This window comes from Bison bison, unplaced genomic scaffold (assembly GCF_000754665.1).
Source record: "Bison bison bison isolate TAMUID 2011002044 unplaced genomic scaffold, Bison_UMD1.0 scf7180017864282, whole genome shotgun sequence".
Classification (NCBI taxonomy): domain Eukaryota; kingdom Metazoa; phylum Chordata; class Mammalia; order Artiodactyla; family Bovidae; genus Bison; species Bison bison.
The window spans coordinates 966734-980739 of record NW_011494854.1 but is presented as its reverse complement, the minus strand read 5'-3'; the positions used below and the strand labels follow the sequence as shown (position 1 = coordinate 980739).

At 33.7% G+C, this 14006-nt stretch overlaps 1 protein-coding gene across 1 annotated transcript in view; it reads right to left on the bottom strand.

Moving 5' to 3' along the window:
* UBR3 (ubiquitin protein ligase E3 component n-recognin 3 (putative)) overlaps positions 1–14006 on the bottom strand; it is a 205486-nt gene that overhangs the window by 158046 nt on the left and 33434 nt on the right. The window contains 4 exon segments of the mRNA XM_010849413.1: positions 1022–1071; positions 1630–1773; positions 7300–7458; positions 10438–10577. Of these exon segments, the coding sequence (XP_010847715.1) occupies positions 1022–1071; positions 1630–1773; positions 7300–7458; positions 10438–10577 (493 nt within the window).

The following is a 14006-nucleotide window of genomic DNA, read 5'->3' as shown; positions in this document are numbered from 1 at the left end:
CAAAGTTACTTCTAGAAGAAATTCAAAAGCACCACCCCCCAACCCTGGGTGCACACTCACACAGAAGGATCTCCTTCCAGCACCCTACCATAAAATACGGTGTTGCTACAATGTACTTATGTACAATTAAGGCACCTCTGGCTATTCCAATTTGTTGAAAATTAACATGTTCCTGTTAATTGTTAATTAAATGAGATTCCACAAAATACTACATTTTGTGGAAGCCTTCTTACAGGGGAAATATGCTACTAAAAACTTTAAATTATAAGGCATCAGATCAATTGTAACATATCCATAAAAGAAATCGTGCTTTCAAACAAAAGATATTTGGCTTAGTTCATATGACATTACCACATCAAAATGGGTTTTTTCAAAGGAAAAAAATGTAAATGCTTAAAAACAATTTAGTTTTTAAAATGTCCAACATTAAATGTATAAATTAATAAACATATGAAAATTAAGTTTTATAAAAACCAAGATTATAAACAAATATAGATCAAAAAGGAATTTTTCTTTATAAATCACATACTAACAAACTACAGGAATGTTATATGTAATTTATTAGAAATATTATTAATAAACTATAAAAATTGACATTTCAAACTGACAGTCTATTTCTCAGTACTTTGCTTTTTTAAATAACTCTTGAGATAGAAGATATAACTTTATTATGAGATTAGAAAAGAAGCACATTTCATATTCTTCTAGCAAATTATTCTAGACTTAGCTAATTTTTGGATAAATCTGAGGATATTTCATAGGAGAAATATCTATGCCTTTCTAGCTCTCATTTCTAAACTATAAAAATAGAAATGAATTTACAAATAAGAAGTAAAAATCTAGCTGCAGTCCTCATCCTGTCACTAAGTAATGCTGTGACCTTGACTAAGTTATTCCACTCTGGGCTTCAGTGTCCATGTCTACAAAATGAAGAATTTCAACTACAAAATATCCACAAATTTGTATGGTAGTTCTAAAACTTTTAAATACTACTTTTTAAATGTTTCAAATGTTAACTCACCTCATCTGAAGAATCTAGTTGTCCCAATGTTCCTGCTGCACTTGCAAAACCTTTGGAAAGGAGAAAAAAGTTTCCCTTTATAACTGTTACATATTGCTTTAACCTTAAAATTACTTTAAAACATAACAATATCAAAAGCTAAAGTTTTGTTAAGACAACTCATTCTAATAGTTATCTTGGCAGAATTTAACATTTATCTTTAAATCTGGGCCCAATCAGTTTATATTTCAATAGGAAACCTCCAGTGAAAACACAGATTTAATATTCACAAATAATGTTTCAGAAGGATTGCTTTCTTTTCTTTTTAAACCATGGTTTACTAAAATATTGAACTACTAAAGTTTGGGGCTACTCCTAAATAGCAAGTGCTATATTTTTCATGAGTTCAAACTAGAACCTTTGATAAACTAACTGAATCCCTTTGAAGAAAAACAAAGTATCTTCTTTGACTAATCTATCCTTTCTTGCTTACAAATTTTTACTACTTTTATTACTTTCCTTACAAAGAATGACACAGCGCTTAAATTTTTTCAATGAGTAAAGCTTGAGGGGTTTCTTGTTTTAACACAGAAAAGTTACCATTGTTCAAATTAAATATTTAAACAAACCTTGAACTGCCAGAGTGCTAGCGCCAGCAGATGGCTCTTGTATACCGTATACAAGTTTATCCTCAGGATATGTAAGTCCAGAGCTCTTCAAAGCTATAAGGTATTTTTCATGACTTTTCCTTGCACAAGCATTTTCTCCAAGACCTAATATTTAAAGTACATTTAAAAATCAGAAAAAAAAATATTCCATTCAAAACATAAATACAGCCACCTCAATAAATAACGTATACACATATAAAATAGATGACTATTCTAATTGGAGGGGAAACCCTAGAATGAATAATATAAAATAGCTATCAGACATTTCTGTGCTCATGTTTGGCATTAATAATGTACAGCATGTTTATGGCAAATAATGAAATCCAGTAAGCAGTTGAGCATCTTAAAGACGCCAGAGATTATATACAAAACACAGGGGGTTCAAAGATTGATAAAACATGATTCCTATCTTCAAGGAACTTTTATTGTACAGAAAGGCAGATAATATGGTTAAGTGACAAATCTGCAGCAGACTTCACCATTTGGTTTCACAATCTGTGCTCTTATAATACCATGCAACCAGACCCAAAGCAAAGTTTTTGGAAAGGCTTCCTAGGGAAAAAGAGTGGAATTTTCAAATATTATAACTGAGACTATTCTTAATTTCTGTTTTGCCAAGCATAAAATGTTTTTATAATGACACTGAAGTAATTAAAGGCATAACTTGTACAGAAGTATCACTTAAAACAAATTTATTCCAAAATTTTGAGTTTAGGTTCTAGAATTAACAATCCTAGACATTTCACTTAGCATTTGATCATATTAATGCCAAGTTTGTCTTCTACTTTGATTCCTAATATATTATGGAGAATAGAAGAATAATAAAAGAAAAATACTGACATTTGAAAGTTCTTTAAAAGAAAAAATTATTTTCTGAAAGCCAAGTTACCATGTCATTTGCCACCTCTTAATCTGAGAAGCCTGGCGGGCTACTGTCTATAGGGTGACAAAGAGTCAAGACACAATTGAGTGACTAAGCACACACACACACACACACACACACACACACACACACACACGGAGACTATACATCTTTAATTAAGGTTTCAATCTCTCTGATTATAAAAATATATAGTAAATGAGTTTGTTTAATATTTGCTGAGCTTTCCTCAATTTCCTCTCTCTGCTACACTCAATACTTAGAATAGCTTTGTTTATTTAAATCTCTGCCCAATCTCTGGTCTAATTTTAAAAAAAAACAAAAATGAAAATAAAACTTTCAGCACAGATTAGACAGGAATACATCTATCCTTCAATTCAAGTCCAAAATTAAAAACAACCACAGTTTATAAAAAATAAAGGATTTCAAGGGTCCTACATAAGAAATGACTAAATATCTTCTGAATAATAAAAATCATGTGTTTATCTCAGTAACAATAAATGAAATTTTTGCAATAATTTTAATTAACAAAATATATTTCAGAGACTTCCCTAGTGGTCCAGTGGTTACGAATCCCTGCTTCCACTGCAGGGGGTGCAGGTTCACTCTCTGGTCATGGAACTAAGATTCTGCATCCCATGCAGTGTGGCCAAAAGAACACAAACTTTCCTTTAATTATTTCTTAATTAAGTTCAACATATTTTCCTTTAATTTCTTGAACATATATGTAATAGTTTTTTAATCTCTTTATCTACTAAATCCAACATCTAGGCCATTTCAAGGTCAATTTCTATTAGTGTCCTTTTTCTTGGTTACACTGCACAATTTCTTATTTTTTTGTATGTCTAACAGTTTTTATTGTATATTGGACATTCTGATGACACATTATCAAAGATTCTGGGTTCTGCTATCTTCCTTTGAAGAGTGTTAATTTTAATTCTGCAAGACTTACAGCTTGATCACATAGAATTTCTGAAGACTCAGTTTTAGTTTGTAAGGGGCAAATCTCTTACTATTATACAGTGGAAGTAACAAACAGATTCAACAGATTAGATCTGAGAGACAGAGTGCCTGGAGAACTATGGACGGAGGTTCGTGACACTGTACAGGAGGCAGCAATCAAGACCATCCCCAAGAAAAAGAAATGCAAAAAGGCAAAATGGTTGTCTGATGAGGCTTTACAAAGAGCTGATAAGAGAAGAGAAAGGCAAAGGAGAAAAGGAAAGATATACCCATTTGAATGCAGAGTTCCAAACAACAGCAAGGAGAGATAAGAAAGCCTTCCTCAGTGATCAATGCAAAGAAATAGAGGAAAACAATAGAATGGAAAAAAACTAGAGATCTCTTCAAGAAAATTAGAGATAACCTATGGAACATTTCATGCAAAGATGAGCACAATAAAGGACAGAAATGGCATGGACCTAACAGAAGCAGAAGACATTAAGAAGAGGTGGCAAGAATACATAGAAGAACTATACAAAAAAGATTTTCATGACCCAGATAACCACAATGGTGTGATCACTCCCCTAGAGCCAGACATCCTGGAATGTGAAGTCAAGTGGGCCTTAGGAAGCATCACTATGAACAAAGCTAGTGGAGGTGATGGAATTCCAGTTGAGCTATTTCAAACCCTTAAAGATGATGCTGTGAAAGTGCTACACTCAGTATGCTAGCAAATTTGGAAAACTCAGCAGTGGCCACAGGACTGGAAAAGGTCAGTTTTCATTCCAATCCTTAAGAAAGGCAATGTCAAAGAATGCTCAAACTACTGCACAATTACACTCATCTCACACGCTAGCAAAGTAATGCTCAAAACTCGCAAAGCCAGGCTTCAACAGTACATGAACCGAGAACTTCCAGATAGTCAAGCTGGATTTAGAAAAGGCAGAGGAACCAGAGATCAAATTGCCAAGATCATTAAAAAAGCAAAAGAGTTCCAGAAAAACATCTACTTTTGTTTTACTGATTACGCCAAAGCTTTTGGCTGTGTGGATCAAAACAAACTGTGGAAAATTCTTAAAGAGATGGGAATACCAGACCACCTTACTTGCCTCCTGAGAAATCTGCATGCAGGTCAAGAAGCAACAGTTAGAACTGGACATGGAACAACAGATTGGTTCCAAATCAGGAAAAGAGTACATCAAGGCTATATACTGTCATCCTGCTTATTTAACTTATATGCAGAGTATATCATGCGAAATGCCAGCCTGGATGAAGCACAAGCTGAAATCAAGATTGCCAGGAGAAATATCAATAACCTCAGATATGCAGATGAAACCACCCTTATGGCAGAAAGTGAAGAAGAACTAAAGAGCCTCTCAATGAAAGTGAAAGAGAAGAGAGTGGAAAAGTTGGCTTAAAACTCAACATTCAGAAAACTAAGATCGTGGCATCCAGTCCCATCAATTCATGGCAAATAGATGGAGAAACAGTGGAAACAGTGTCAGACTTTATTTTTCTGGGCTCCAAAATCACTGCAGATGGTGACTGCAGCCATGAAATTAAAAGATGCTTTGCTCCTTGGAAGAAAAGCTATGACCAACCTAGACAGCATATTAAAAAGCAGAGACATTACTTTACCAACAAAGGCCCATCTAGTCAAAGCTATGGTTCTTCCAGTAGTCATGTACGGAATGAGAGTTGGACTATAAAGAATACTGAGCACCGGAGAACTAATGCTTTTGAAATGTGGTGTTGGAGAAGATTCTTGAAAATCCCTTGGACTGCAAAAAGATCAAACCAGTCCATCCTAAAGGAAATCAGTCCTGAATATTTATTGAAAGAACTACTGTTGAAGTTGAAACTCCAATACTTTGGCCACCTGATGAGAAGAACTCACTCACTGGAAAAGACTCTGATGCTGGGAAAGACTGAAGATAGGAGGAGAACGGGACGACAGAGGATGAGATGGCTGGATGGCAAAACCGACGTGATGGACATGAGTTTGAGTAGGATCCAGGAGTTGGTGATGGACAGGGAAGCCTGAAGTGCTGCAGTGCATAGGGTCGTAAAGAATCGGACATGACTGAGTGACTGGACTGAACTGAACTGAAGGGGCGAATTTATGGGAAGCCCAAGATTCTTTGGGCTTCCCTGGTAGCTCAGATGGTAAAAAATCTGCCTATAATGCAGGAGACCCGGGTTTGATCCCTGGGTTGAGAAGATTCTCTGGAGAAGGGAATGGCAACCCAATCCCTTTCTTTCCCAAGTATTCTTGCCTGGAAAATTCCATAGACAGAGTAGTCTGGCAGACTACAGTCCATGAGGTCGCAAAGAGTCGGACACAACAGAACAACTCACACTTTCACTTTCAAGATTCTTTAAAAGCCCTGTAAATTGGCAAGAATAATCTCCAAACTCTGTCAGGGTTCTAGGCTTCATTAAGACTGACCTGGAGTAGAACTTACTCTAAGGTATATGGCCTTCTGGTGTGTCAACTTGATGCCTAGCTTATTAATAAGGTCTCTCCAGTTCGGTTGAGCTGATACTCCAGTGTCTCCCAACACTGCCTAATTTCCATTACCTCTATTATATTTATCTTCACTATCTGCCATTAACCCCCCAGCCCTCTTTAGTAAGTCTTAGGTAGTCTCATCCTGTATATGTGTATCTCAGTTCTCAGCCAAGCACTTTCAGGTTCCTCATACATCTGACCCACAAATTCTTGCTATTCTGCACCAAAGATTCCACAGGCTCCAACTGCTTCAGCTGCCCTAAACTGTGACCTCTGCCCCCTTAACTCAGCTGGACCACCACACTCTGCTTCAATGCCAGCCCTCCCCGTTAGTCAGAAAGTTTTCCCCAGAGAGAGATTCAGAGAATTGTGAGGCCCACCTCTTGCTTTTTGTTTCTCTCAAAGGTTTACAGTCTTGTGTTTCCTGTTGTCTAATGTCTGAAAACAACTGCCTCACATTTTTTTTCCAGTTTTATGTTATGACATAAGGGCTAGCAATTTTTTGGTATGGAGGTTGTGTTAATGTCACCTCCCCTCACTAGACCATAAGTTTTGTAAGGGCAGGGATAGGAATATTTGGTTTACTATGTACCTTCCCCACCCAAGCTCTAATATATAGCCCAAAGCCAATCAGATGAGACTATCTATAAATAACATGTAATTAACAATACACATAAAAACTTCACCACTCTAAAGAAGGAAGATAAATTTCAATTTTCAAAACATGCTGTTCATAAAGAACATTATTTAAAAGCACAAAGAACATTATTTAAAATATTCATAAGATTTTAAAATAATTGATATATTTACCAAACGACAAATTTGAGCTAAGTTACCAAGACGTAAAAACTATTTTATATTACAGTACAAACATATTTAACAACTTTAAGTTTCATAATTTAAATTCTACATCACTATAAACTCCGGGGTTTTTCTACATCACTATAAAATCCCACACAAAAGTTTAGGGATACCGAACATGAAGACACAAGAATGATGGCTGTTATTGTTTGGAGAAAGGGAGGTAAAGTATAATTACAAATATGTCACACCAAACTTGGGAAGTCTGGGTTCTAGTCCCAACCCCAAAATCAGTTAATTGTGATGTCTTGAATTGGTCATTTAATTTTTCTGGGGTTCAGTTTCTTTATCCATAATATAAGAAGCATTCTTAATAACTTTTAGCTTTAGCATTCTACTAAAATAATCTACATTTTAAGTTTTAAAATACATAATTTTTCATTATTATAATAATGTAAGTAAATTTTAACTTTCTTCCCTTTGAAATTTTACTCACCGGAAGTCAGATCTTTGTAGTTTTGTTGGTTTGTTAAAACCTGAGTAAGAACAGATCGCATTGCTCCTCCCATTTTAGTTAGATCTTCTAAAAAGGAAATTTGAGGTTCCAAAAGCTGAAGGACTTTATTAAGGTCTTTCTCTGATGGAACATCAGCTGCTAAAAAAAAAAAAAAAAAAACAATCAATTTTCTTTAAAATATTTTGCTAAGAATAATATTTTATTCCCTTAAAAACACAGTAACTCAGATAACAGCATTTTATAATCAAAAAGTTAATTTAAGAACTCTTCAGAAAGCAGGCACCTACTCAGCACCTAGCTAGGGCAGACTTGTTTAGGAATTCAGTCCTCTAAGAAAAGACTGCTGGAGAAAAGAGATGACTTCATAAGGTACTAGATGTCCCAAGCAGCTCAGACAGTAGAGAATCTGTCTACAATGCAGGAGACATGGGTTCAATCCCTGGGTCAGGAAGATCCCCTAGAGAAGGAAATGGCAACCTACTCCAGTATTCTTGCCTAAAGAATTCCATGGAGAGAGGAGCCTGGTGGGCCACAGTCCATGGGGTCACAAAGAGTTAGAAATGACTAAGAGACTTTCCAACTCACTCACTCACTCACTCACAAAGTATTAATCACTTAATCTGTGTAAAATGCATTCAACTTAGGGTTCTATACTTAACAGATATATACATGTAATCAAAAGATCATCTCAAAATTAGATGAACAGAGTTCAAGAAAAAGTTAAGATTACTCTCTAAAACAAAACAAGACAGAAATCAAATATATTCAGATAGTATAAGAATATTAGAATAAAAATATGTCAGTTCTAAATTAAAATCTGTGTAGCAAATAATCCATCCTTTATCATATTCCAAAAATACAGGCTCATGTTAGCTAAAGGTCAAAGCAACTAATTAGAAAAATATGAATGTTTTTACTAAAACAATTTTAAAATACCAGGCAAGATACGCTGGTAAGAGGGGAAGAGAAGAAATCTAGAAATCTAGCAACTTAAAAAGAATAGTTAAGAGGAAAAGAAAAAAAAGATGTCTTAGAAAAACTGAGGTCTAAAAGAAAGACATGAAGAGAGACATTTAGAGCTTAATCATAACTGGTTAAAAGAAGAATGCATATAAGGGAGCTAACAGGGGGCTTCTGTGCCCAAAAAAGGAGACATCAAGTTCTTTAAACATTTATTGAGTATCTACTTTATGACCAGCACTGAGAAGCAAAACTAAGTAAGACGTAGTTCCTAACCCCAAGGAACCCTCAACCTAGTTAAAAGATAATCTGTGAATAAAATTCCAGATAACTCTGAGTCATGGAATCCAAGCCAAAAACCTTACTTTCTCAGTGGAAAACCATACTGTGTATTATTCTTCTTTCTGTTCTCCCCAATGACTTATTAGTAGAAATTTAACTAACATTTGTTTTTTATTTCCAGGGGCTCTAACACAGGCTCTGACAGAACGGATGGTAGGGTGAAATGGAAAATAGAACTCCAGGTAACTGTCCAACCATGAAATTATCTCAGCTTCCATTATCTCACATTAGATGATTTCAAGTACTCTCTTTTATCTTTTTTTTTTCTCTTTAATTTCAAACAGTGATCTACACACAAATGAATGCAGTAGTTTACTTTTGCACAGACATAAGAAATTAATGCTGAGTACAAGCAGTAATACAGAGAGGAAAACTTCATGAACCTAAGTTCACAAAATTCATCTTAAAACAAAAAAAGTGCTTCCATTCATTCCTTTATGTTTTCGGGTAATGGTAACATAATTATCAAAGCTATGTACCCATGTCATCCACCTCTTGTAACTGCTAAGTGTCACCAAGGAAAATATAAATATAATATATACTCTTATATTAATTACTCTTTGATTAAACTAATGGTAAGCTTTAAGATTTGCATAATGTGATTTCTACCTATTATTTTTCTAAAATAGGACACTTGCAGCATAAAATGTGAATATCCAAAAAAATCTGTTAACTAACATATGTGAAATAAAATGGAAAGAAATTTCAATAACCCTGCTGGTCTCCAGTTCCTTCATTCCAAAGAGAAAGCAGTTTGGGACTAAATCAAAACAATATTCCGTTCTCTATTTTAATGCATACCAGAAGTATTTGACAAAAGACTGTATATTCTGCTTAAAATGTAGAAGTGAGAAACTATAAGCATTTGCTCACAATGCAAATAACATAATAGTTTTAGAAATGCTGACGATACTATAATTCTTCACACTTCTAGATGCAAGAGAGAAGATAAACATGTGTGCCATAGTTTCAAATTGGATTTAAGATTACTTACAGTATTAAATAATCTAAAAGCTCTAAAAGTAATGCAAATGGAGTCCTTTAAATGATAAAAATGCAAGTATCTCTAGAAAGGCAAAAGACATCATAAAAAGTTAATGTTTGGTTCATACCACTAATTGATACCTGTAATTCACAATGTCAGATTAAGAACTTTAATAAATGATATCTAAATCGAGACATTTAACTAAAGCATATTAATCAAGATTGTGACTACATCTTAAAAAGTAAGAATAATATTGGTAATTTGCATGTTTCTTTTCTCTTTTCAATACAATCAGGATGCTCACAGATATACATTCTACCAACAATATGGGAATAAGCAATTTGTTCCCTAAGTTGTTATATACAGAGGGGAATAAATATATATACCTCTACAAAAAAGGAGGAGGGAAAGAGATTGGTGAAATAGTTTATCTCCTAAAAATCTAAGTTAAAGTCAAACACTTTCAGGACTTCTTAATTCTGCTCTATCACAATATAATCACAAATTAAATCACTTCAATCCCATAAAATAATTATTTCCTCTTCTCCAGAAGGCCAAATAAGTTTGATCAGAGACATTTACAACCGAGCAAAAGAGATTGCCACATTCTGCCTACTACAAGGTATCTATGAAGTCATATAATTGATATTTAGTGTGCTTTTATTTAGTATATCATAGTTATCACATAAAAAACATTAAGCCAAAAAAAAAAACAAAAAACATTAAGCCAAAAAAAAAAGGTATCTGAAAAAATTCACCTCATTGTTAGTGCTAAACTTTGTTAATTGAGAACTTAAAAAGAGTACTAACAAAAAGTGGATTAAACATACCTGGTTCATTATAGCCTTCTCTTAAATACTGAATAAGACAAAAAATAAATCTTGGAAGAACAAATTCAGACATCATCAGTAAGTCTTTGGGGACACAAGGAATATTTGAACTTGATTTAATTTGATGCCTTTTGCAAAACCTGTAATAGGAAAAAGAAAAAAAAATTAATGGTGCTGTCAAATCTGCTAAGAATATATTAATTCTATTTACAATATCCATAAAAAGAATGTGGGCCAATATCAAAAGGAACGTATTACTCTTTTTATGATTTTAAGGCACCAAGTTAAAAGAATATAGTTTTAACTGGTCTTTAAATAAAAATTGGCACTGAGGAAGATTTCTTCCTAATAAAACATCATACCAGTTACATTTCAACTAGAATACAAAAAGTAAATCTTGTTACTGACTTTATACATTTTAACTGCAATTTATTAGTTTCAAGGATTAATTTATTACTTTCACTCTTTATAAATCATTAAATACAAATTGATTATTTCCCAAACTTGGGAATTATAAACTTGGAATTATTTTAAAAACTTGCATTTTTCATTCCTTAACTATTTTGAACTTATTGCATTAATGAGTAGATAAGTGATACAAATACTTAAAGTTTATTTGAAAAGTATATACACTTAAGTATGCACATTTCTTCTGATCTTATACTAATTTTAAAGTATGACTGGTATATTTGAGCAAAACTGAAGTAAACTATTTTTATAATCTGAGTAGTCATAAATAAGCTATTTTGTGACCAAACACAAAATAAACACACTAAACATAAAACATACCTAGAAAGAAACTTATTACAACAGATGGAGAAACTATTTTAGCTGAAAAACATAAAAAATCTGAATAGAGTAAAACCACATTCCCAAATGGAAAAACCTAAAAAAAAAAAAAAAAGTCTCTCCCACCAAACGCAATGACATTAGATTTAAATTTCAATGGGACTAATCACAAACTAATTCTAAAGTTCAAATGGAAAATCATATGTGTGAAAGAAAATAAGTAAAACGTCTTACAAAATGATTAATGACAGTGACCTACACTTTAAAACATAGGACAAATCCAATATAATTTAAAATATGTGTAATGTCTCTATATTGACCCATATGAGAAAAGAATCAAAAAGAGTGGATATATGCATATATATATAACTGATTCACTTTGCTGTTAACTATACTCCAATAAAAGAATTTTTTAATAAAAACAAAATAAAATCTGTGATATTATGTTATCAATAAACCACAATGGATTCCAGAAACAGACTATGTAATGCCTAAGTCAATTAATGTGGGGGGGTAGAAGATTTTCAATAAATTGCTAAAGGACTAATTGATTACATGCAGGAAATAAATTTGATCCTTATCTTATACCATATACAAACTATATTCCACATAGATGAAAAATCAAGCAGGAAAAAATTTACCAGAAAGAAAATAAACTCTTACTTATATTATCTCAAAGAACAAAAGTCAAAGTAAGATTTAAAAACAAAAGTCATAGAAGAAAGATAAAAATTGGCTACACAAATTAAAAGTTTCTATGCAGAAAACAATTACAAACTGGAAAAAACATTTATAACATATACAAGATTAATATCTATGATCTTTAAACTCTTGAAAAATGGGTTAAAAAGAAAATAATTCATAAAAAAATCATCCAAGGTCATGGGCAATTCACAAAAGTGAATGACCAACAAACATATGAAAAGATGTTCAAGTTCTGCAGTAATCAAATGAATTAAGTTTATTAAAACAAAAAATGAGCAATTAGAAAATCTCCATTTTGTGATACCTATAAAATAACTGACCCATGGAATGGAGTCATTAAAGAAAGGCTTAAAGAAAAATTTACCACTTAGAGAACAGACTGTTACATCCATATCAATCTTAGTATCACCACAGGAGAGGAAAAAAAAAATCAGATGCTGTGATGCTTCTGAAGTACACAGTGCCATTTACAAAGAGTTTTTACCAAACAAGTTGAACCTAAATGACACTAGAGCTAAGTAGTGAAGTCTCTAGAGCTAAGAGATAAAGAAATAAGTTAAATGACACCGTAAGAAAGCAAATAGAAAAATCATGAAAGTAGAACATTATATAGGACAACTGACTCCACTGCAACTGATCACAGCAACCTGTCAGTGGCTGAGAGGAAAAGGAGGTAGAAGGAGCACCAGTTAAAGAGCTTGAAAGCCCCAGTAGCCAAATGTAACATGTGAACGGATTCTAACCTAAACCAACTTGAAAAAGGCATTTTTTAGAAAACAGAAGTCCAATTAAGAACTGAGTACTAGTTTGTTAAATAATTTTATTAGGTAACATAAATGGCATTGTGGTTATGTAAGTAAATGTTGATGGATATTTAACAGTAATAAGGAATTAACTTTGTTTAGGTATGACAACAGCATTGTGGTTATCACTGAATAGAACAGTCCTATCTTTTACATACCTCTATATAAATGTTTATGAATAAAATGCTACAATGCATGAGATTAGCTTCAAAATAATTTGATTGTGTAAAGGAAAATAAGTAGGAGTATACAAAGCCCAGCTTGAGCTGTTAACTGTAGAAACTGGGAGACTGATAAGGGGTTTTGTTATATTATACTTATTAAGCAGAATGTGGGCCAATGTCAAAGCCAATAATGTACCACCACTTTCAGATTTTTAAGACATCAAGAAAAAAGAATGTAGTTTTAATTGGTCCTTAACAAAACATCACCAAAGGAGTTTTTTCCTAATAAAATATTGTATCAATTAAGTGACACTCACTGCTTTTAGACCTGTATGAAATTTTCTTCACTAAAAGGCTAAAAAAATTTTTTAAGAAAGAAAATGCATTTTTTAAAAGATGAATACTGAAGCATACTGGGGGGTGATCAAATATGTTTGGGATTTGTTTCAAAACACTTTGGCAAAACAGAAAAAAGGCAAAGGAGGCAAACGAGTCAAAAATCTTGATAAACATTGAGTCCAATGATGGGTTGCTGCTGCTGCTGCTGCTAAGTCGCTTCAGTCGTGTCCGACTCTGTGCCATCCCATAGACAGCAGCCCATCAGGCTCCTCCGTCCCTGGGATTCTCCAGGCAAGAACACTGGAGTGGGGTGCCATTGCCTTCTCCAATGATGGGTTATGGAGGTTCAAAGTTCTATCTTTAACTTTGTGTATGGTTGAAATTTTTGATAACATAAAAATGTTTTTTCATCTTGCAGATTAGGGAAAATTCACTTTATTAACTCGTTGGAAAGCATGTTCAGAAATTTGTTATCATACACGTGGAAGGGTAAATAGATCCAGTTTTGGATGACATTTTAACAATAGAAGACAATGGCATCCCACTCCAGTACTCTTGCCTGGAAAATCCCATGGACAGAAGAGCCTGGAAGGCTGCAGTCCATGGGGTCGTTGAGGGTCAGACACGACTGAGCAACTTCACTTTCACTTTTCACTTTCATGCACTGGAGAAGGAAACGGCAACCCACTCCAGTGTTCTTGCCTGGAGAATCCCAGGGACCGGGGAGCCTGGTGGGCTGCCGTCTATGGGGTCGTACAGAGTCAGACAC